The 25,977-nt window shown below is 39.9% G+C and overlaps 1 protein-coding gene across 6 annotated transcripts in view; it reads right to left on the bottom strand.

Annotated features, from left to right (window-relative positions):
- Window positions 1–9,646: 9,646 nt before the first annotated feature.
- The window catches only part of LOC115255085 (proton-coupled zinc antiporter SLC30A2), a 150,292-nt gene continuing 133,961 nt past the window's right edge, over window positions 9,647–25,977 (bottom strand). For all 6 annotated transcript variants that reach the window (XM_062850201.1, XM_029852866.2, XM_029852864.2 and 3 more), the window contains 3 exons: window positions 24,732–25,005; window positions 22,636–22,783; window positions 9,647–10,550 (listed from right to left, as the gene is read on the bottom strand). In XM_062850201.1, the coding sequence (XP_062706185.1) occupies window positions 10,408–10,550; window positions 22,636–22,783; window positions 24,732–25,005 (565 nt within the window). In that variant the 3' untranslated portion in view covers window positions 9,647–10,407. The remainder of the gene's footprint in view (window positions 10,551–22,635; window positions 22,784–24,731; window positions 25,006–25,977) is intronic.

Genomic DNA, 25,977 nt, shown 5'->3' on the forward strand with positions numbered 1-25,977 from the left:
GTACTGGTCAGTGCAGAGACGATAGTTTTCCGGTCAACTTCCAATGCAATGCACACAAGCACAACACTTTTGCTTCCTCCAGACGTACCTATATAACAACCCCGTGGTGGGTTGTCTTGGCTGTGACAACGGTTGATTGAGGGTAACACGAGAAAAACTCTATTCTATTGAATGAACTGATTTGACGTTGCTGGTTGTAGGAAGATATACGCTATGCTTCGTGGAGAGGTCCTAGTGTTAGTCGAGGTGGAGCTATTTTTCCAATAGATAGCTGACATCGTACCAAACAACCCGACGATGCCACCGACGACAGTCTGCCCCGAAAGCGAGACATAGACATATAAGCACGCGCAAGTAGGTAGCTCCATTAGAAGAGTTGTCAACTGTGGTGTATCTGTACCAGGGCAGACACCTCCGAGCTGAAGTAGGTATATAAATCAAAACCGGAAGCGATGTCAGGTATCGGAGCGATTTCCGCGTCATATCGAGGAATTGAATTGAAACGGTATTTGCTCCACAGGGAAATTTAGTTTGTGGGTTAGCAGGGATAAAGTAAGCAGTCTATGGAGCACTATGTGCTAATGAAAATAACAAAACACGATTGGTAACAGTGTAGATAACATCAGTAAGCGTGATTTGGACTAGACATCATGGTAGTAGGTTTCAAGATTGTACTACAGAAATTGGAACTCGGTTAATTCAAACCAAATACAATTGTGTAGTGAATGATTTGATCATAATAATAAAAACAATTCCAGACCTGTCATATTGCTTTTTGGCGTAAACTACGTCTGCAAGGGGGCTGCAAAACGGTGAGTCGATAAAGAGAGCGTCCAATATAGCTCTGGTCCTCACAAGTTCCTACCTCATGCTTCCACGGGTCAAGCGATGACAAAGACCGCCAGCTAAGAGTTGTGTGCTTAGCTGGTAGTGCAGCCTGGGCACTGTTGTCCTTCTGACTTCAGCTAGATTGAGGAGGTACGATCCGAGTGTCTGTTCACCAAGGAGGTGCGGCTCAAACAGCGTCTGTTCTGGCATCCAGCAGCGGCTGAGTAAGAAACGCTGCACCACGCCCAGCTAGATCCAAGGTGGTAGCCCCATCAGCATGGTCGTCCCAGTGTTGGTTGGGACGTTAAACAAAACTGGCACGATGGCCCTCCGGCGAGACAGGAGTGTTGGCGTAGGCCCAATAAGCCATCCGTAAAAATCCCCATTGAGAATAACATAAGAGAAAATACGACTCGATACAATCGGCAAAGACCCACGCGACGAAATAAGGACTACACGGTAAAAATTCTGCACGCTGGATGTAAGAGAAAAATCCTTTAACTATTCAACGTCCCAATCAACATGATTAGAAATTCTTTTCCTTTTAAACCGCAATGCTGTCAGTTTCGATTTGAGAACCAAAACAAACCCACCGAAGAAATTAACTGAAAATCACTTAGATTTGCACTTATGTATAAAGCAATACAATCCAAAGTGAAAAACTGTTGATTTGGTAATGACTGTTTTGAGCATAAAAGTAAATAAAAATAACAGGTGGTAGAAAGTGTTTCGCTTCGATTCGCACCTCATTATCAGATGTGAAGTAGTGTAGTGGTAATGCAGAAGACTGGGACTCTCAAGGTCCTGGTATCGAATCTTGGTGTTGCGGAGGTACACTTTTTTATTTTTTATTTTGAAATCAAAACATTGTCAACAGTGAATTGAAGTGCACTTCCAGTAAAACTGAAGAGGCATTGGATGTTCTTTTTCAACTGATATTTAGATGATAACAAACTGTTCGGACAGTAGTGCGAATTCAAGTGCCAATCTGTTCATATCAGAGTGCATATTTTTTACCGTGTAGGATTGGAAACTTGGAACATGGAATTGCAAGTCACTAGGTTTCGCAGGATGTGACAGGATAATCTACTACGAACTACATCCCCGCAACTTCGACATCGTGGCGTTGCAGGAACTTTGTTGGACTGGACAGAAAGTGTGGAAAAGCGGGCATCGAGCGGCTACCTTCTACCAAAGCTGTGGCACCACCAATGAACTGGGAACAGGATTTATAGTGTTGGGCAAGATGCGACAACGTGTGATCGGGTGGCAGCCGATCAACGCAAGGATGTGCATGTTAAGAGTTATGGGCCGTTTCTTCAACTACAGCATCATCAACGTCCACTGCCCACACGAAGGGAGACCCGATGACGAGAAAGAAGCGTTCTACGCGCAGTTAGAGCAAACATACGATGGTTGCTCGCCGCGTGACGTGAAAATCGTTGTCGGCGACATGAACGCGCAGGTAGGAAGGGAGGAAATGTACAGACAGGCAATCGGGCGAAACAGCCTGCACGCCGTATAGAATGATAATGGCCAGCGATGCGTAAACTTTGCAGCCTCCCGTGGTATAGTAGTCCGAAGCACCTTCTTCCCCCGCAAAGATATCCACAAAGCCACCTGGTGATCACCCGACCATCAAACAGAAAACCAAATCGACCACGTTCTAATAGACAGTAAATTCTTCTCGGATATAACCAATGTCCGCACATACCGTAGTGCGAATATAGATTCGGATCACTACTTACTTAGGTAGAACCTCGGCTGCAGCACTAGACTTCGCGACTCCGAATCACAGAAACGACTGGTACGACGGCGAATGTGAACAGTTGAAAAACGAGAAGAATGCAGCATGGGCGAGAATGCTGCAACACCGTACGAGAGCGAATGAGGCACGTTACAAACAGGCGCGGAACAGGCAGAACTCAGTCTTTCCGATGAAGAAGCGCCAACAGGAAGAACGAGATCGCGAAGCGGTGGAAGAGCTGTACCGCGCTAAGAACACACGAAAGTTCTACGAGAAGCTGAACCGCTCGCGCAGAGGCTTTGTGCCACAAGCCGACATGTGCCGAGATAATCACGGGAATATTGTCACGAGCGAGCGTGAGGTGGTCGAGAGGTGGCGGCAGCATTACGATGAGCACCTCAATGGCGACGTTGCAAGTACCGGAGGTGGAGTGGTAACAGATCTAGGAGTATGTGCACAGGACGAAAGACTTCCGGCCCCTGACCTTCAAGAGATTGAGGAGGAGGTTGGCCGGTTGAAAAACAACAAAGCCGCTGGAGCAGATCAACTACCAAACGAGCTTCTAAAATACGGTGGAGAAGCACTGGTGAGAGCACTACACTGGGTCATTACCAAGATTTGGGAGGAGGAAGTATTACCGGAGGAATGGATGGAAGGTATCGTGTGTCCCATCTACAAAAAGGGCGACAAGTTGGATTGCGGGAACTACCGCGCGATCACACTACTGAGCGCTGCCTACAAGATACTCTCTCAAATTTTATGCCGCCGTCTATCACCGATTGCAAGAGAGTTCGTTGGGCAATATCAGGCTGGATTTATGGGTGAACGCGCTACAACGGACCAGATGTTCGCCATCCGACAGGTGTTGCAGAAATGCCGCGAATACAACGTGCCCACACATCACTTGTTCATCGATTTCAAATCGGCGTATGATACAATCGATCGAGAACAGCTATGGCAGATTATGCACGAATACGGATTCCCGGATAAACTGATACGGTTGATCAAGGCGACGATGGATCGAGTGATGTGCGTAGTTCGAGTATCAGGGACACTCTCGAGTTCCTTCGAATCTCGCAGAGGGTTAAGGCAAGGTGATGGTCTTTCGTGCTTGCTGTTCAACATTGCTTTAGAGGGTGTAATAAGAAGAGCGGGGATAAACACGAGTGGGACGATTTTCACGAAGTCCGTTCAGCTGCTTGGTTTCGCCGATGATATTGATATTATTGCTCGTAAATTTGAGACGATGGCGGAAACGTACATCCGACTAAAGAGTGAAGCCAGGCGAAACGGATTAGTCATTAATGTGTCGAAGACAAAGTACATGATGGCAAAGGACTCCAGGGAGGAATCACCGCGCCCGCCACCCCGAATTCATATAGACGGTGATGAAATCGAGGCGGTTGAAGAATTCGTGTACTTGGGCTCACTGGTGACCGACGACAACGACACCAGCAGAGAAATTCAGAAGCGCATTGTGGCAGGAAATCGTGCCTACTTTGGACTCCGCAGAACTCTACGATCGAATAATGTTCGCCGTAACACGAAGTTAACCATCTACAAAACGCTGATTAGACCGGTCGTCCTCTATGGGCACGAAACATGGACCCTACGTGCAGAGGACCAACGCGCCCTTGGAGTTTCCGAACGGAAGGTGTTGCGTACCATCTACGGCGGAGTGCAGATGGAAGACGGGACTTGGAGAAGGCGAATGAACCACGAGCTGCATCAGCTGCTGAGAGAACCAACCATCGTCCATTCCGCGAAAATCGGGAGGCTACGGTGGGCGGGTCACGTCATCAGGATGTCGGATAGCAACCCGACTAAAATGAACGTAGAAAAGTGAAAGAATAGGGTTTCTTTCAAGGAATAAAGATTATATTATTAATTCAATTTTCAATTCAATTATTTTTGACGTTTTGGCATTTGACGTTTTGTCGCTATGTCATTTATCAAGCCAATCACGTTTGAGTACATGTTTGAGTTTTGCCGTTGAGTACAGCGTACTGCACTCGGCCATCACTTTGGAAATCATACACATGCCAGGAGCAGTAAGCGAATGTATGCCTTTTGACAATATTGACGTTAACTAAGTCTACGGGGAAGGTAGGGATAAATGGCACACAGTGTAGAATGAATAGTGGGGAAAAATTTGCTTAAAAACAAAAGGACGAAGGGACTATTTTTTCACATTTCAAAGTTTTGTTCCTTTTGACATTATGTCTTTCGACGTTTTGTCCCAAAACTGCTCACTAAGGTGATACGGGACACCGTGTTAAATTTGCTATCTGCCATCTATTTCATCATTATTTCTCTCGAAACTTTGACGATGCAATTCTCCAGTTCCAGTGGACTGACCGAACTGAAAATTCAATCGATTGTTCATCACATGTAAGCATACAAGGGATCAAATTTTCAGCCAAACGTAAAAGACGCCAAAAACCGAACCCATTTGGCCTAATGTCTTAATAGACTAACATTTGAAAAGTGCGTAATAACCTTTTCGAATTCCTGCTTACCCTGTTGCTCCTGAGCGTATTTTCCATTATTTATGTAATCTCTGTCCAGTAACAGATAGAGCAGACTCCCTTCTTTTTGATAACGGGAAAAGTATTTATGAATGAATTGTAATACGCCTAGGAGGGATAAAAGAAGCTGAGGCGTGCAATGGCTGTTCCACTCTTTTCACATGTCAGTCTTGGCCTAATGACCTGGCCTGTCCAACCTAATGACCGAGTCGACTAAATCGCTTCCAAGTGATAATAACATAATAGACCTGATCACCCATTAGGCTTAATGATTTAATAGGTGTTATGACCTTTTCGGCCTAATGACCCATTCGACCTTATGACATTTTCGACCTAATGATGTTTTCAACCTAATCACCTATTCCATCTATAAGGCACTGCATGAAATTCTCTCCTTCTCTTTCACTCTTACAGCAATTTTGTAAACAACAAGGCCAAGAAACGTCAAAATCCCATACAAATTCAAAACAATGCAGCGCCCTATACGATGAAACGACTAGTTGTACCTTATGACCTATTCGTACTACTCGGCCTAATGACCTTTTCGGCCTTATGCCATTTGCAGCCTCATGACCTATTCGACCTAATGATCTATTTGGCCCAGTGACCTGTTTGTCCTAAGGACCTATTCAGCCTAATGACCTATTCGGTCTTTTCCGCATTTTAGAAAGATAATTTTATAAATTCTTCTGTGAATTTTTCAAGTGTGCATTTTAGAGAATTAATTTCGCCGAGATGAAAATACTAGTATGTATGCGGTGAACTGAATTCCAATATGTTCTAAGAAACAAAGGGGTGTAAATGATCAAAATCTACTCAATTTTCTTTCTGAAAGTCTCTATAATAAAGACAAATAAATTAATCCATTTTCTTTAATTCGTTCAATTTTTGTAATCAACTATCTTAAAAAAGTTCTAAAAAGCTTAAAATTTGAAGATTTTTTTTAAACGCTCCACTTAAATTTAACATAAAGGAGTCATGTAGAGGTTTTGATAACCGCCATAGAACCTTATACCTTTTATTTTGGTTTTACGATGGCTCTATATTTCACTAGAAAATCATCTAAAATTCTAGAAGAAATTTTAGATGATTTTCAGAGATAAACCTTTTGTTAGTCTAGATAATTTTTACGACAAAGTTTTGACTGGAAATCCGCGGCAATCTAAGAAAAAAATAATAATCCAATAATCGTACTAAACCATTGGGAATTGTTACTGAACCAGCTGAAACAGAATTACTCACAGATTCTAACCGAGCTGTGTGGAGTTCAGATAATTAACTGCTTTACGTAGACTTTCTATCTGTTTCGTGCCCGATTCGAGTTCAAGAACTAAAATATCCCCTCTGGTTTATATGACATCGAACCTTGTATTGAAGTTTTTTTTTTCAATCAACGGTGAAGGACTAGCTAACCAAAGTCGCCCATTGTTTAGTCCAATTTTTCAATTACCGTATTTATCTGGGAGTACCACTTGGTTGCATGCGCTTCGACCGTTTTCAATCAACGATCTGATATTCGTTTGCATGCACATGACGCATTGAACGGCCCCTAAATTTATGAAAGCATATGTTTTTGGAATCCCGACTAGAAAATTATATCAAGTTTATATCATATTGTGTTATGATGTTATAATATTTTTCTCTAACTTATTATGTTATAAACTAGGTGCAGGATGATGTTAAAATAACTAAAATTGTAACAAAAAGTACACTGGTCTAATCAAGATTATATCCTATTTTGTTATAATCATATCGAAATTATAACAAAATGTGATATGAATTTTAGCCTCTGGATTACTGGTTTCTATCATAATTTGATATAATTTTGTTACATTATTTCCCAAATGTCGAAGATTCAAAACTAAATTATAATACAATAAGTTATGAAACAACATTTATAACATAATGTGATATAATTGAGTTATAGTATTTTGAAAACACCAAGGATGTTGAACATGATTATATCACATTGAGATAGAAATATCATGATTTGTTAGGATTATGTTATATTTTTGTTACAATTTTCTAGTCGGGATGTCATTAACAGCTAATGGCCCATCGTTTGTTCAGGAGGAGCCTGTTTCTTCACCTTACCTGGAAGCGGTGCGGCGCGCTATGCTTGCCATTGTTCAAGGAACCCCACTCTCCGAAAGCCGTCCTAACAAGCAAATACCTACTCTGTGTAAATAATACCAGCGCAGCCATCGCAAGGACCCATTCTAGAGCGGAGCCAATGCACTGTGATTCACAAAAGAAGCACGTGCTCTGCATGCTTTCGCGCCGCGGTTGATTTCGGCTTTCTGGTCTCGACCTCCACTTTGCTATACGGCGCGGCGGGCACCGTACCTAGGCAGGCAAGCAAAAGTTTTCCCAAAGGTCCTAGACCGCTCCGCCGGTTGCATGTCTCAAGCTCGTTCCAGCCAGCCAACGTAGTAAGTGGAGTCTTTCTAATTAAAAAATGCCTTGTAATTTCAATCGACAAGGGAAATCAATTTTCTCGCTGAATTACTTATGCAGCTCCAGACTCTGCGCGGAGGCTTCGTGAGGGTTTTGGTGTCGAGGTTCACTTTTCGGGGTTGAACTACATTGTTCAAAGTTAGGTATGCGTGGTAGAGTTTATCGGGTGTCGATATCCTGGTTTTACGTGAGCTGCATTGGAACTAAGGCTATTGAATTTTTCGATGAAGTTGCAGCTGTTTATACAGCTGGTATACGCGTTCTATATAACTCTTTTATCGTCCAAGTCTCAGAGTCGATGGCCTGCAACATTTTTTTTACTTAACGGGAACCATGATTGCCACCAGTGTTCCTTACCCAAGTAACACACATGTTATATAAAAGTTACGACAGTGCAAGTTTTGGTTGTATAGAAGTTTATTTTACGTTATTTCAACACAATGTCAGAATTACGTAAAATAAACTTTTATACAACCAAAACTTGCGCTGTCGTAACTCTATTATAACATGTGTGTTGCTTGGGTAATATATATATTTTTCACTACCACTACCTTCATAATAAAACCACTAGACTTGCCTCTGCCTCTAACCGCAATGATGTACGTCGTCATTGTCGAGTTTATTATTCTCGCTGTCTCCCTCTTCTGAGGAACATAAGATTTATACCAATGCCCTATGGTCGATGCCGATTGGATAAGTATCGTCCCCAAAGTCAAGAAGCATGTGCGATCGTGTGATGATACATAGTACCATTTTTCAGCTCGCGAGACCTCCTAATCGCCCCTTTCGAGTACAATGTTGTACCGAATATTTGAAAAAGCCACCCTGTTTTAATCTGTCCAAGGTCACAAACGAGTTACACACTTCGTCGCGAATCTAACTAATTTGTTTTGCTGGAAAACCATATTCTGACATTATCTGCTAAAACGCATTTCTTTTCACTGATTCGTACGCTGCTTTGAAATCAATAGGAGGCAATCAGTGAAGTACTAGATTGAAAGTAGTGAGCTGGATTTTTGTATGGTGAGATGATCAATTCTCCATTTCTGCAATTAAATGGTGCAAACAGCGTAGGTTATATGATTTATTGGCTAATTTAATGCTATTTGAGCAAAAGTTTGAATAACTGTGTTGTTGTATTATTTTTTCCTGCAACTTCAACAACACAGTTATCCAAACTTTTGCTCAAACAGCATCAAATTAGTCAATAAATCATATAACCCACGCTGTTTGCACCATTTCATTGCAGAAATGGAGAATTGATCATCTCGCCATACAAAAATCCAGCTCACTACTTTCAATCTAGTACTTCACTGATTGCCTCCTATTACCAGATGGTGAGTATGCAATGTATACTTCCGTGTTAAGATCAGTCGCTGATTGGTCCTCACGAACACCAGCCTAGTATTCGTGGACGAAGGACTCGTCAAGGGTTTCAGTCTGTTAAACAGGACTCGCAACAGTATCTTGAACGTCGAGTTGAACAGGGTAATCCTTCTGCGATTAGCCCACCAGTAGTGGAAGTGCTAGAAACCTAGCTCTATCCCAGCCTATCACACAAGCAAAATCAGTCAAATTTGATCTCATTACAGTAGCACAAGCAGAATAAACAAAGCTTTTTCATTTCACAATTACAAATTGCTCAATTATTCTTTCCATACTCATCGCACAGTTTTCTTAGCATCTTTATGTGATTCCCTCAATCATAAATTCATAGAGTTTCCCTTAAATTAAGATTTCATCCTCGAACAACATCATCAAAAAACCACACGCAGAATAAATTTGACCCGAACTTACGCATAGCTACTGCAGCAGTTCATTTGCTCAATCAGAAATCTCCCACAAGCCAAACAGTGTACGAATGTGCCCGGACTCTTATGAACCCAAAACAAAAAAAAAAAAAAACATTCGCAACTGATATGGGATTGCAGTATCGGAGTTTTCAGTCGAATTCATCCCAGTTTTTTTCCTTTGCAAAATTCGTCGGCAATGCTTTACGGTGGGGGGAAGGGGGGAGAGCTCTTCATAAATATTCAAACGGAACAATTTCTTTCGTTCGGTTGCTTTCCCTCCCAATTTCCACATGTTTAGGCATTCGTTTGTTGGATTTTATTCGCCACATTCTGGTGAATTTCTTCATCTTTCATTACTACCCGGGCATCATCTGAATACAAATAAGTGTTGTTTGTTTCCTTTGGTGTGTGTTTTTTTTTCTGTTTTGCTTGGGCATAAGGTATCTTGCTCAGTCATCTTTGAAATTCGCCTGTCTGATTTCACTTTTGCTGTGGAACCTTTCAGTTTAAACCGAATTTTCCAGACGTATGCTGCAATTGTATTACATATCGTACACTCTAAAACTTTGATATTTTTTCTAAATTTGAAGCATTATTGGAAACTATTATAAATCACGAAATTATATGATTTACAGAGCAATAAAATTTATACTATAACGTTTGTTCTATGAATTGTACAACAAAGTATATGAAAATGACACAATGAGATTTCAAGCAGTGTTTATATGAAAATCTTTTAGTAGATTTTTGCATTTTTTTTCTAGATAAACGTAAATTGAAACAACAATAAGAATACTGTATGATTAGGATCACTTATTTCAATGTTTCAGTTGATTTTTCTGTTTTAGTTTGAAATATCTGCTTGTTTCTGAACATATGTACGGAAAAGGCTAACGATTTGCTTTAAAATGAGTAACTAGGAAACGTAATGAAATTCAATGCTACACTAAAAGGAAAACTCCATCATCTAATCACGAATTACTTATCATTCAGCGCATTTTCCCTATCACTGCCCTCACATCCTCACCGCTGCAATCATCGTCACGGTATCTTCCTAAGCTGGATTCGTACATTGATTGCAATCCTCCATGTCCGCCTGGAACTCTTCGATTTGCAGGGTGGTTTCGAAGAAGTCGTACTTTGCATGAACGGAACGTGTTGCCTGCTGGAGAACTGCTTCCGTGTTGGTGTTTGGCTCTGATGAAATGAAAAAAGTGCAAAAAAATGAAAATTAGATATGTTTTGTGAAGATCTACCATTTTTTGTTCACGCAACCCGTAACGTGAGTAGATCACCTTAAAATGGGGGTGTTCGATCTAGGAAATCAAATTTTGATTTGGATATTTTCTGCCTTCACAAATATTCCAAGATCAAAGTTTGGTGTACTTTTTTATGTGGATGTAATAATTCATGAGTAACATTTTGACTACCAATGGATCTTGTAATGGTTTTGAAAACCGTCAGAAAACCTAAAAGTTTCTATTTGGGTTTTATGATGGCCCTAAGAACCTCTTCTAGTCTATTTGACTTAAAATGTTACTTGGATTTAATTTAATTGTTACTGCTAATTAACTTTTTCTTTGAGCTGGATTCACGTAAATTTATTGCACGATACAAATATTATTTTAATTTTTTTTTGTAATTTTGAAAACTGCCATTAACTCAGTTTTACTCAAAATGCAGATGAGACTTAATTTTTTTTTAAGGCAATTCACACCGTCTTTAGCCAGAGGCTGCACAGACTGAACACATTGCTTACACTAGACAACGGACAACACACAGCATTGGGCAAATCTGGCTTAAACATCGATTTTTATTAATCGATTTGAATCGGATCAGCAGGATCAATTCACTGATTTAATCGAATGCTTTGAATCGATGTTTTCACATCGATCCGATATTATAAAATATTCTTCTTCTTCTTGGCGTAACGTCCTCACTGGGACAAAGCCTGCTTCTCAGCTTAGTGTTCTATGAGCACTTCCACAGTTATTAACTGAGAGCTTCCTCTGCCAATGACCATTTTGCATGTGTATATCGTGTGGCAGGCACGAAGATTCTCTATGCCCAGGAAGTCAAGGAAATTTCCTTTACGAAAAGATCCTGGACCGACCGGGAATCGAACCCGTCACCCTCAGCATGGTCATGCTGAATACCCGTGCGTTTACCGCCTCAGCTATATGGGCCCTATATATTATAAAATATTACAAAACATAAAATAATTCGTTTGCTGCATGTAGTAAGTTCATGGTATGTTTAATTTGTCTAAATAAATTCAATATCAAAATTTGAGATTGCATATCGAACATTTTGCGACTCTGATTCGAAAATGAATATACGTTGAAACAGTGCATTCTGAACAAAAATGAAACTAACATTTTTGAATCGAAAGAAAAATTCTTAGATCCTGAGATTCACCAGAACTCTGAGAAGTATTCCCATATATCACTGGGATAAATTTCCGCAGAATCTTTAAAGAGACTCCTCCAGAATTCTGAAAGGTGTTCTCCTGAATTATAAAAGAGATTTCTTCAGAATGCTGAAAATATTTGTTTTTGCTAGGTTTCTAGCTGCACTCTGAATAGAGTTGAAACCTCTACACTAGACCCGAAGATATAAAAGAGTACGTAATCTTCCAGAAGCAGTTTGCCAGCCGTACGCGGAAAACGATGCAAACTGACTCAGAAAGTTACGGAAGAAGGATGGAAAGTTTTCAATTGGTCAGTCAGTCAGGATTTGCCTATGTAGTGTTACACAATTTGTGTTTGTCTTCTTGTTTGATTTTGTGGTATGGTTCCGTTCAAAATGTATTTCTCCTCGTCAAATCAGTTGGCGTATATTTGTTTATTTTTCATCGAATCAATCGAACCCCGTATGTTAAAATATAGTCGATCCTGGATCAAATTGTTTTCTTGATTTCGATAATCGTTTTCTACTTCTCTGTGTTCATCTCTTGTGTCCTTAAATTATCATCGGTTCAAAACCCACAGAAACATGTAACTGAACTTGTGATATTTTTCTGTTGTTGTCAGAATACCATCTAAGAGATAAAGAAAAATACGCCAAGTTGGTCAGTTGATTGCAATAAAATTTTAAAATAATAAAGATTGCTTGTCAACTATTATGCATTCATCCCCCTACAAATACTATGAAAAATATTCAAACTCGTTCAATTGACCTATCGGTCCTACCTAGATAAACCATGTCATTTTCTCAAGTGTAGCCTAGAAATGTCAACCTAGTCATACACAAGTAACGTTGTTCAGTTAATAAAAGCAGTCAGGTGTTGTCCAAAATGTCACGTCGAACGCATAACGTTCGCACGTTAGCTTCGAATCTATCAGCACAATTAAGTGCTGCAAATCTCCTTCCCACTATTAATTCTTCGGTCGATTTTAATTGCTTCATTTAAAGAAAATATGACCAACTAACATTGTAAAAATTTGAAAAAGCGACTATGACATCAGTAAATTACTAATCAAAATCAACCGAGAAACGTGGGAAATAGAGCACAAACAACATTTTGAAGTCAGCTGGCTGTAAAAGGTTCCAAAACCTGTAACAAATCCGATAATGTTTTTTTTTTTAGGATTTGTAACGATCATCAAAACCATCTAAAATCCAACCGACTTGGAACTATTGCTTGGGAATAGACTCTAATGAGCCCCGGCGGTTCCTCCGTGTTTATCGAGCATGTCTGATCATATGATCAGCCATACTCCATCTGCAGCAGCCGGTTCGTGATGAACCGTTGGAGGCGCATTAAAGTGTTAAAAAGGTGACATCACTAAAGAACACTACATTTACAATAATCAAAATGGAACTCCTTCACTTTAATACCGTCAACCCCTGCGAACTTGGCCAGGGCTTCAGAATGCTGAAAATAATTACACTAGAATCCTGAGCGACATTACCTAGGAAAGAAAGCAAGACTCTTCCGGTATCTTGGGAGGAATTCTCTCTCAATTCTAAGGATTTTCCAAAAATACTGAGAGAGATTACTCCATATCTATGAGACGGATTGACTCAGAATCCGAGAGGAATTCTCCCAGAATCCTGTGCTAGATTGTCTCAGAATCCTAAGAGAAGCTTTCCCTCTGGATTCTCCCAAAATGTTTCAGAATCCTAAGAGGGATTATCCCAGAATCCTGCGTGGAATTCCAAGAGCGGTTCTTCCACATTCTTGAGATAAATTCATCTAGAATACTGAGAAATTCTCACAAAAAAGGTTTCCGGAATTCTAATATGAATCCCCCAAGAAACTTAAAAGAAATGACCCATAATCCTGAAAAGGGTAGCTTAGAACCCTAAAAAGGATCACTCCAGAATCCTGAGAAAGGTTTCCTCAAAATACTGGGCTGGATTACCAAAGAAAACTCCCACAGAATTATGAAAGATAGGATCCTCCCAGAACCCTGAGAAGAATTCCTCCAGAATCCTTACTCCCTTATCCTTACTTAAAGAATACTTGTTCCCAGAATTCCCCTAAAATCCTAGGTGATTTGATATGATATTCATCATAAGAGGTGTTCTTCCAGATTCTTGAGAGAAATATTTCTAGAAATCTAAAAAGGATTTTTCCGAAAATCTGATAAGGATTCTCCCTGAAAGGGAATACGAAAATTTCTAGAATGGACTTCCCTAGCATCCTGAGAAGGATTCTCTGGAATTCTGAGAGGTATTGCCAAGTAAAAAAGCAAAATTACCGCAGATTCCTGAAAGACATTCCCCCAGAATCTTTAAAAGAATTCCCCTAAACTCCTGAAAGGGGTTGCCCCAGAGCTCTGAGAGTGATTCCTCTAGAATACTTTAAATTATTGCACCAGAACCTCAAGCGAATCTTATCATAATCTTGTCAAGAATTTCCCCTGGTTACTGAGAAAAATTTCTAGGAGCTACTGCTCCAGAATAAAGAAAACAGAACTCTACCTGATTCCCCAAGAGGAATCACAAAATATATGCCGGAGGAATTCTCCAAAATCCAAATTTTTCTAGAGATTTCTGCCCAGAATCTCATGCAAGACTTTCCAATAATTAATAGTTCTGAAAGAAAGTACCCTAGAATCTTGACAAATATAGCCCTAGAGTCCCAACGATTTCTCCAGAATCATGAGACAAATTCCTTAAAATCTTAAGAGAAATTTCCCCAGAATACTGACGGGGATTACCCCGGAAAACCAAATTTTCAGAAAATCTTGCGAAGAGTACCCGCATAATACATAGTGATATTTTTCCCCTGAATCTCAAAAGGATCTTACGCAGAATCCTGAGAAGGATACCACTAGAATTCTGTGTGAGATTCTCCCAGAATCCTAAGGAATGTTCCCCCAGAACTCTAAAAGGAATTTCGCCAAAACTCTGAGAATGCTGAGTATGATTCTACAAGAAATCTGAAAGGAGTTCCTGAGAATGCTGAGAAAAAATTCCTCAAAATTCTAAGTGGGATCCTATGTGAGGGTCTTCCAGAATCTTTGGAGGAATCAACCCTTATCATCCAGAAATTTCATAGAATCATGAAAGGCATTTTACCCTTGGTAGGGAACCTTGGTAGGGTTATCCCAAAATCTTGCAATGTATTCCCTTAGAATCCAGAGATTCCCTATAATTCTGATAGGTATTCCCATATTATACAGGTGAGAAAACTTCCTCCAGAATTTTTTAAAGAATCTCTTCCATAATTCTGGGGATTCCTCTAAAATTCTGTGACAGATTCCTTTGAAGTGCAGAAAATTTTCACACCAGCATCCTAAGAGACCTCATCCCAGAAAAAAGAGAAAGACTCTTCCAATAGAAATTCTCCCTGAATTCTATTAAGGATTTCCATTGCATCCTGGGAGAAATCACTCCAGTTTTCTGAGATGGATCCCTGAATCCTGCGATGGATTGCCTCAGAATCCTGAGAAAAGTTTTAGCTCGGGATTCTCCCAGAATACTTAAACGGATATACCCAGTACTCCCTGGAGGATTCTTCCAGAATCCTGAGAGGTATTCTCCTAGAAACCTGAGAGAAATTCTCCTGCAGTATTGAAAGATATCCCATTAGAATCCTGAAAGAGATTGCTCCAGAACCCTGAGAGGGATTCCTAGAAGGGGGGGGAGGATAAATCTTCCACATTATTAACCACGGTTGCAAATTTACAAGAGCACACAAGTTTTAATTATTGGGTAACTCTCGCTGAGACCGTCCCACTATTTACACCATGTCTTCAAAAATGTTTAAGGTGGCGATTTTCTGAAAGTCCCCCTAAAAAAGTTAGAAAAATGCATTTGGTGCAGATAACTTTTGATAGGAAAAAGATACATCTCTAAATTTTTGATATGTTATGTGAAAATGTCCCTGCTTTCGATTGACGCAAAGATTTTGAAAATCGGCGGTTGCCAACATGGTGAAATACAGTTTTGGTATAAAAATCCAAGATGGCGGCAAAAATCAATATGGCCGACCCAACTTTTTATAACTGTAAATAGTAGCCCTTTCTTTCCTCTTTTCTACAACATTTTGTTATGAGGTGGTTTTTGGAGAAACTTTTGAGTTATAACGGTTTAAATGAGCCAACAATTGATCAAAATCGAGGGGTCCGCAAAAATGGTTGTGGCTCTAACTAACGGGGGGTCCATCAAATTGATAAACCAAATGCATTTTTCTTACTTTTTTAGGGAGGACTTTCAGAAAATCGCCACCTTAAACATTTTTGAAGACATGGTGTAAATAGTGGGACGCACAGAAAAAAATATGTAAAATTCAGCGAAAAATCATGCACATAAAGGGAATGCTAGAGTTAGTGCATATTTACATGAGATATCATGTAAAATTACGTTACGTTCGTGTAAATTTCCGCTAATAGTCGTGTAACCGGTTGGTGTCCATGATGGTTTACGCGATGGTTGGCGGAAATTTACACGAAAGTAGTGTAATTTTACATTATATCTCATGTAAAATTGCACCAACACTAGCATTCCCTTTATGTGCATGATTTCTCGCTGAATTTTAATTACATATTTTTTTCTGTGCGGTCTCAGCGAGAGTTACCCTATTATTAAGTAGCAAGAAAATGTTCAAGAAGCTGTAACTTTTTATTAAGTGCAAGAGACTGGCAAAATAACTTTAAAAATCGGTTCAGCCATCGATGAGATCCAATCAATTGAAAATTTAATTGCAACTAATCACTGTGCCAGAAGCGCTAGGGATGTTCACATATTTTTTGTTGGAATTACGATACGCATCCAGTTATCTTATACTATATTAAGTTGAACAACTCAGATTTATGATGAGATTTATGAATATTTAGAACGTTTACATCCAAACAAGCATGGCGAAAAAAAATGTATCGGTCACACTGTTCTTAAGGAAATTTGAACACCCCTACACTCAGCGAAAAAAACTAGCGAAATTCATCGAAATACCTTATGAAAATTTGCTATAACTAATTCTTATGGATGATATAAGAATACCTTATGAAAATTGATCTTGCTTGCTATGACATATTTCATAAGATAGACTTATGAAAAGAACAAAAAAATCTTAAAATGGTGCAGACTGGATTCGATCCATGAACGTCGGGATCACCGAGCCCGTGTTTTATCCACACGGCTACCGACGCTTGAGAATACCATGTTGCTAAACATGAATAAAAGCCACACTGTGAGACGATTTTATGTCATAGAGCGGCCTTATGAAATTCATCCGAATCATTATGAATTATTTAAAGGCCGTTTCATAAGTTGGGTCTTATGGAAATCTTAAGGCTATTTGGCTGAGTGTAGAATAATCTCTGTTTATTTATCTGAAACTTTGGTTTAAGAATTCTGAAAATTGATTGAGCCATCGCTCAAATATAACCAATTGAAAATTGTATTGCACACTGTGTCAGGAGCACTAGGGATGTTCAAAATATTTTTTTTCTAGGATTTACGATATGCATTCATTTGAACCACTAAGATTTATGACGTTTACTGAAATATTTTTAACATCTACAATCAAAAAAGCAGGTCGAAAAAAATTGTAGCGGTTGCACTTTTCTAGAAAATATTTGAACATCCCTAGAATTTCTGAAACTTTTAGGTGGAAGGATTCGTCATTGACATAATCGTCATCATTGATAATTCGAAAGCAGTTTTCTCGTTCAAAACTGAAATTTCCGCAGTGAAAATGTATTCACTGTATTCCGGGTGGAGAATGCATTACAGTGAATACATTTGCACTGCAGAAATTTCAGATTTGAACGAGAAAACTGCTTTCGAATTTTCAATGATGACGGTTATGTTAATGACGAATCTTTCAACTTTAAGATTCGGATAAGAGATTGATGAAAAAATTGAAAACCAGTTGATCCATCGCTGAGTTACAGTCGTTTGGAGATTTAGTTACAACAAATTTTCGATCACGGGGCTTCGCGTAACTTTTTTGATCTCGTGGCTCCTAGTGTTAACAATGAATCTAGGAAGAACTGCCTATGTTTAAAAGAATTGAAGAATTTCATGGGTGAAACATCAGTAGAGTCAACTGCAATAATTATTAAATTAAACGATATAAATGGGAAGAGCCTTTTTTAATAAAGCTCTAATAAACAAAATTGCCAGTCGATGCTTTACATTACTTAAGTAAGTAAGTAAGCTTTACATTACAGCAGCAATCAACAGCAAGAGCAGAATTGCAGTTATCATTGGGCCATTCGGCCTAATGACCTTGGGTCAAATGGCCGGTCTAATGACCTTCGGCTCGGCTGGTGTCAGGCCCAGCGTAGGGTGATCCAGTTCCAGTCAATGCTGGACGTCGAGAAATAAGAAGGTAAGCTGGCGTGGGCGTATGAACGTCGATACCTCAGAAGGGCTCCACCCCATTACCCCGAACGCCATTACCCGAATGCCACTACCCCGAATAGGTCACTACTCCGCTATCCACTTCCCCGAATGGGTCATTACCCCGAAAACCATTACGCCAAAAGCCATTACTCCGAAAGCCATTATCCCGAAAGCAATTACCCCGAAAGCCACTACCCCGAATGAACCATTACCTCGAATCATTCAGGAAATCATTATTAAAGTGTTGGCCGTTTGTAAATTATTAGGAGTTGATGAAGAAGGTCATGAGTTGGAAAGGGATAATCTGTAACTAGGTTATGAGTACTCTTCTGCATCCTTTGCCCCTATGATCATCCTATCTATGTAGTAGTTCATAGTTGACTGATTTAGGACCAGAGAGTAATTCGACAATGATTTCTCATAAGGACCTAACTGACTTGATCGATTTCTCTTCGTCGAATCTCTCTCTTTCGCTAATAACTTGATCAAAACAAATAAAATCATTATTCTTTTTGTGTCTATAGCAACATGTAGTCGTCTTCTTCGCATTTCAACCAAAAAATCTTTTGAAAACTCAATAGGGTAATTCGCTAATTGTTGAACACTACCCAAATGTTGAACAGTTTCTAAATATTTTATTATAAATCTTACTTAAGTAATTTTCATCCAACGTAAACGTATGATGTAGATGCATATACATGTGGGTCACTATATTGCTTTAATTAAGTTACAAAATTATACATATTTTTCGTCAAAACAATTGATTGAAAATGTTATACCGCTGATGACACGAAAACTGCACAATTCTTAAGATTAATTTTAAGAAACTGCTGTTACGAACTAAGCTTTGCGGGCAAATCGACCACAAATATCGAAGGCACACCATAGTTACAAGAACTAGAAGGATATCATTAACAGTTTAAAATCACATTTTCATTGCAATTTAATTTGAAAAAAATATTTTTCTTATCACACTATCATTATGCATCCATGATCCAATTGTTGAACACTGGCATAACCTACGATGTTAGCATGACTGCTAGATTTTTTTTTCAGTTTACCTAACCGTACATTTCGTGGGGTTTCAAAGGCGTTCCAGGGATGTTCTAGGGGTGTTCCAGTGGGCTTCAGAAAGATTCCAGTGGTTTTCAATGGGTTTCAAGGGCGTTTCAGAGGTGTTCAAGAGAAATTCAGAGTGTTAGGGGGTCCCAGGAGTATTTCAAGACGTTCCAGGAGGCTTAGGAGCAATCCATGGGTTTTCAAGGGATTTCAGGGTCGTTCCATGAGTGTTCTTGGGGGTTAAGTGGGTCCCATGGGTTTCCAGAAGAGTTTCAGGGGCTTTAAAAGGCGTACTTTACTTCTAACGTTTTCGCTTCTAATCAAACCTTTTCAGCCATTTTTGCATCTAATCATCTTTAAACCGATTTCAGTCCACTAGAGCTCTCTTAAAATGTGCGACTCTTTGTCATTTAAATGAATTGTCACTAGCTCGGACTAGCTGGGCACAAAACACAAAAAACCCGGGAAAAAATCCGCCAGGGGGAAAAAATATCGGATGTCGGGTCAAAGTCAGGTCAATTTTTATCAAATGTTGGACCACTGTTTGACCCACATCGGATAACTGTCATGTCTATGTTGGGTTTGGTGGCCAAAATGAAAACAGGTGAATGATAGGTTGATGTCGGGTTATACGTCATCAATTACGAACAAAGCTTCAACCGTTCAACAATTGGCGAGAACCGTCCAACATTAGGATGAGCTAGCTTAAGAAAGCGTTCAACATTTGGGTTACAGACTTCCCATACAAATGTTCTATTTTGTCTTAGAAAATGGAATTTAAGGGAATACAAATTCAATGGGCAGTATAAGGGATAAGTAGATCTAGACGTTCATTGGATATTTTTCAACTAAAGTGGAATTATGCACGGAAAAACAAACGAAAACCAAAATGCCGCTACTAACCGTTCAACAATTGGCGAATTACCCTACTCATTCTGTGATAACACAAAGAGAGGATCGATGACGAGAACTCGAAAAAGTCAGTTAGGCCCATATGAAAAATCAGTGTCGAGTTAAACATTAGGGATGCGCAGATTGTAATAAACCTATAAACCAGAAAGACGTTGTTTCACTCGTTCCACTACACATTAATTTTAGCTGTTCAAGTTTTTAACCTGTAAACACCCGGGACGATCTTATTTTAGTAGAAATGCAATATTTTTTTCGTATTAAAACATTTAACCCTGCAGTCTTTTTATGGTCAAGGGGAATAGTTGTGCTAGGAAATGCGTGATACCTCCCCCCTTTGTACCTTCCCTCCTTTTGGTGGGAGCCGAACATTCGTGGTTTTTTTTTTAATTCTACATGGTTTTGCTCAAATTTCATCGTATTGTTAATCATCAATAGTTTTCACTAATGCTTGACATGCAATGCATTGCTACCCATCATAATATGTTGCAGTTTTGATCGCAGTGCTATTCTATGGCCTCCAAAGTACTCTGAAGTTGTTGTCACAAATCCAACATTCTTAATCAAATTTTATACACGATGAATGATCACAGAACATAAGCTACGGTACTAAAAAAAAACCTCAAAGCACCCCTAGAAAAATCATGGTGCATGAATTGGGTGATCTAGGTAATCCAAACTACACTGAAATTCGTTGTACAACATCTACCATCATTTGTGTTCACTCTGTTCAAGAAATATAGTCACGTTGATGTCCATTAGACCTGGCAATGCTACGAGCAACTCGATATTGTGCAGGTTGGATATTTCGTAAAATACAAACGGCCTCCAATACACTTTGAAGTTTGGGTTACAATATCTACATACTTTATCTTATTCGGGGAATGTAGTCTATTCTGCTGATGGAGCCTCAGTGCGCATCTATAATGATGTTTTACATTCATGGAATATTCCAGGCTTTCCAAACTATTGTGAAATTAGAACCTTCAAAGTCTATAGGCTCTACTCTTGTTTCTCTTCACTCTATTGGCATAATTCTTTCACGATTGTGTCTGTTGCACCCCATAATATTACAAGTATCTCTATTTAGGTGTCCACTGGCATACAAATGGACCCAATGTATTTTAGAGTATGGATCGCCATATCTGTAAATCTTAGGATATTTTTATTGCAGCGAATACTGACGGAATATAATCTACGCTACTCTTAGAACCTCAGAGTGCAAATCTGATAACCAAGCAACATTCACTTGATGATCTAGGTCATCCAAACTATTCTGGAATTAAGAATTCCTCCAGGCGTTCCTAGGAAATTGCTCCAGAAGTCCCTCAGAAATTCTTCGTGATGTTCTCCGAGAATACCTCTACGAGTTCCTGGGAAATGCCTCCCTTGATATCCTTCACAAGTTTCCCGGCAGATTATCAGAAATTTCTTCAGGAGCCATTCTGGAATTCCTTCAGGAGTTCCTCAGGAATAACTTGAAAAACGTTACGAAAAATCATGCAGGAGTTCCTCGGAAATTCCTCCAGGATTTCCCCGAGGATTCCACGGGAGTTCACCGAAGATTCCTCGGGAGTTCCCCAAGAATTTCTCCAGGAGTTCCCCAAGAATTTCTCCAGGAGTTCCCTGAACACTCGGTCAGGTAATTTTCCCAAGATTTCCTTCTGAAATTTTTCCTGGGATTTCTCTAGGGATTTTCCCAGGAATTACTCAAGGAATTCCTCCAGCAATTTCTCTAGAAATTCCTCCAGGAATACCATCAGGGATTCCTCCAAGTATTCCTCCAAGGATTCCTCTATGGACTCATCCATGAATTCATTCAGGTAATCCTCCTGAAATTCCTCCAGAGCTCCTTCGGCGTGTTTATTTGAAATTTAAGAGAAAAGTTTGTCAGTATCCAGTCCTAAGTAAGAATGTTGACGAATTTTAAGAAGAACATTCGTTAGAACTGATATTTTTTTTTAAATGAATTAAAAAAAACATGAATTAAAACTACCAATTCCATGATTTGTCATGAAAAAAAAGGGCCTGAATGATGCTGAGACTACAAAATCATATTCATCAACATCTGGTAAGCTGTGAATATACCACATGCTAATGAATATGGCTTTGTATTCTCAAAATATCAAGTAAATTTAAGTAAATAAGTTTTTGTTCGCATCTTGGTATGCATAGTGTGGAATAGTCTGCAAAGCTAATCCAGATCAGAACCATTACGTGACACCTTCATCTACTTCATTGAGGCGCACCCCAAAATATCTTCATCACGATATTTGCCAAACCAATTTAATCCCGGATAACCCGCCCATAAAAATCAGGACGAGCCCACTCGAAGAAATAATAAATGAAAATCTACCCTTCAACCCGAAAAAAAAACACCTTGAAATAAATTGGTTGTGTGGTGAGAACCCAGCTCCCGTAGTTCCCCCATCCGACCCCAAACAATCACGTACAAGAAGGCGAGGTCGCGGACGGTGCGTGCTTACCGTAAACGACATGCAAATATACTCACCGACAGCCAAATGAGCCGACAGCGCAATCTTGTTGATGCTGAGTGCCCATATTCTTAAATTATGTACCCGTACGACACCTTGGATCTGGAGGAAGGTTTGCATGACTTCGGTGAAATCAAGATATTTGGGTGTACCCTCCATAAGAACCTGTATGGAAACGGAAACAAAAATAATATTAAATCGTTGTTGTTGGGGAGGGGTCGAAGAAAGAAGAGATAAAAAGCTGGAACAAGAATATTGTGGATGAAAATCGGATCGAAAACGCAATAAAAATAAAAACCGGTTCAAATGTGCGGTGGGTAGTACTAGAAGGGGAAGCAAACGGGTACTCGCGTTCCCAGGAAAAAATAAAGATACGTGCATAAAAATTCCAACATGTGAGTTTTTCCAGGCAGAGGTAAATGTCCTTCTTTTTGCCAAGAGTGTAGCCAGTAATATACGACTGGCAATGCTTCAATGTTCAGTGAACTTGATTAAAAAATGTTTTCATAAACAAACTGCATGGGATGCAACATTTTGAAAAACAAAACAAAATTTGTATCTCGTGGACATTGAATTAATGGACCACTTGAACAACGATTCAATGTTTCTTCCATTCCTCGCAATTCAGTCTGAAAAAGCAAAGAATTATTGATTGCTCATCCACGATGCAAGGCTATTTTAACATCAAAAAATCATTATAAACACCTCTGAAATGTGTGAGTAATTTGAAAAGAAAGGCATACCTTCACTCATGTATTAGCTACGCCGATGACCCCGTTCGCGGTTGTGAGCATTCAAATGAAAAGCAATAAGAAGATGGAGCTTGAGAATACCTGAGCTGAATAAAACGGCCCGCACGGGTTCTCGAATCGAACCGAGCCCAACGGATTTCATCAGCCACCTGGATAGCCGAGTGAGCAAAGTGGAAGTGCTTCTCTCAGGCCCATTACCTTAAGCGTTTCAAATTGAAATACAATATTCATTAGGCGTCGCGAAAGCACTCCCGTTTTGCCCCAAAGCCGGCCGACCATCGGCAACGGCAACGGTTCCAACATCTACAACTTTTTCGGGTTTCCGTCTCGTTGGTCCTCATTATTCGGCATTGGCTGCGGTAAAGAGGCTTGGGCTGTATAGTGTGGCATCGGCAGCGGCGGAAGAGTGATGAAATTCATAATTTGAAGGATTTTGCTTGAAGCGTTTCCGCCAAAGAAAACACGTGGACAAGTCTGTCTTCGTCTGGATTTATTTTAGAAAGCGATTCATCGGGATATGTATACACATGAAGTTATTTTGGTGCTGTGGATTGAGTTATTGATTAAACCTATTTTGAGCGAAGGTATGCCAACTTGGAAGATATGAAGCAATCATCTTACTCTGTTTTATGTAAGCAATCATCAAATAGTATTAACTTCCACTTGCAACTCAACTTACGGTTCTTTTAGGTAACCTTATCATGCCCTATCTCTCACAATCACTTTTCTTGTTCACCAAGAGAAAAAAAAAAAATACTTTTCATTTACTTCACCCTGTATGTGAACGGGAGTCGTTTCTCTACATACTTTTTCCTTCCGTTACGCGAAACGACAGACGAGCCTGCCTGCGAAGGTAATAATGCTTCAGGATATGGGTTCAAAATTAAGTGATAACGAAAAATCGCGAGCAACGAAACACGTGCGATACAGAAGCTGTAAAAATTCAAACCCGCAGGACGAAACCCAAACCACTTCCAACCTCGCTCGAGTGTCCGATCCGTTGTTTCGTCTTCGCAGTTTTTTTTCTTCTACTTTTCAAAAAGGATAAAACCGTCCGACGGATAACCGGCAAAATTTTCCACCTGCTTTCAACCTTAATGATCGTAATTGCTGCGATGAATTAGGCATTTTTATCGGGCAAGCGTGGCATTAGGAAAATTTGCCAAGGGTTCCAATTAAATTAAATTCCTAACGATTTGCGCCACACTTCCGAAACAAGGCGGTGGTTTCGTTGAAGATATGCAAATTGAATATTAATATTTCCGCGATAAAAACCGCTAACGAATAGCACATGGTTTCCTTTACCGTAGAATAATGAGGTTACAGCTGGTTGAACGAACTTTACTACTGAATTCACTTACCATGAGTGCATCCTTCATAATGGCCAGAGTTGTAAACAAAACCAAAATCGAGAACAAGAACGTGCAAATTGGGTCTACGATGTTCCACTCGGGTTTGAAGTAGATAACCAGCGCCGCTAGAAACACTCCCAGGCTCTGCACGAAATCGCTAAGCACGTGGATGAATGCCGCCCGAACGTTGATGTTTTCCTCCGACGCTCCTCCATGTGCGTGGCCATGTGCACTACTGCCACTGTGACTATGTCCGTGTCCGCCGTGAAGTGTCGCTCCCATTCTGTGAATTGTTAGGAAAATATGTTCAATTTATTATTTTAAGATATGAAATTGTAACGGGTTTGGTGGTTTAGTGGCGTCCCTTCCCCCTACTTTGTATCTTTCTATCTACTTTCTCTCTCTTATCTACATAATGCATCTTATGTATATTGGTATGTTCTTACAGTTAAAGCAGCCATCAGCAACACAGCCGAGAGCACTATCGGGTACGTAGAACGAAGTTGACGATACGATTGGTTCGACGAGGAGTGCATAGCGGTTCTGGAGGAGAAGGACGCAACGCGGGCGGTAATACTGCAGCATGGAACCCGACAGAATGTGGAGCAATACAAACAGAAGCGGATCCAACTCAAAACCAACAAAGCACCTGGCAAGGATGGTATCGCAGCTGAACTCATCAAGATGGACCCAGAAAAGATGGTCACCTATCTGCATCGGCTGATAGTCAGGATCTGGGAAACCGAACAGCTACCGGAGGAGTGGAAGAAAGGGGTAAAGCCTGTATCCGCAATAATCGGGGCACAGAAATACGACTGTAATTCTGCAATAGATACAATAAAATTGCTCAAATTTGGCCTGGTAACCTCTTAAGATGTGGTCATTTCACCTGCAAAATTTCATGTGAATCGGTGCAGTACTTTTTGTTGAATCAACGGATAAAACCTGAATTTGCTCGTGGCTGGTTTGTGTTAGCATTAAAATAATGCATGTCGACTTTTGGTTTGTGTCTCCGCTAACTCATATGCCATAACCAAAGTAACTGACTCAAATCGCCATACGAATAGTTCGTTGGCGCAATTTAATGAAATAATAGGGGGATTGTAAGAGTAAGTTTTCTTAAAAAGAACATGACTTAAGCTTAGTCATATCAATCGCTACAAGGCTGGAGTGTAGGAGTGATCGCGACTTGACTAGTGTTTTCGGAAAGTTATTTCGTTTGAAAGTGAATTTGGACCTTTCGAGTCATATACCG

The sequence above is a fragment of the Aedes albopictus genome, chromosome 2 (assembly GCF_035046485.1).
Source record: "Aedes albopictus strain Foshan chromosome 2, AalbF5, whole genome shotgun sequence".
In the NCBI taxonomy this organism is placed as follows: domain Eukaryota; kingdom Metazoa; phylum Arthropoda; class Insecta; order Diptera; family Culicidae; genus Aedes; species Aedes albopictus.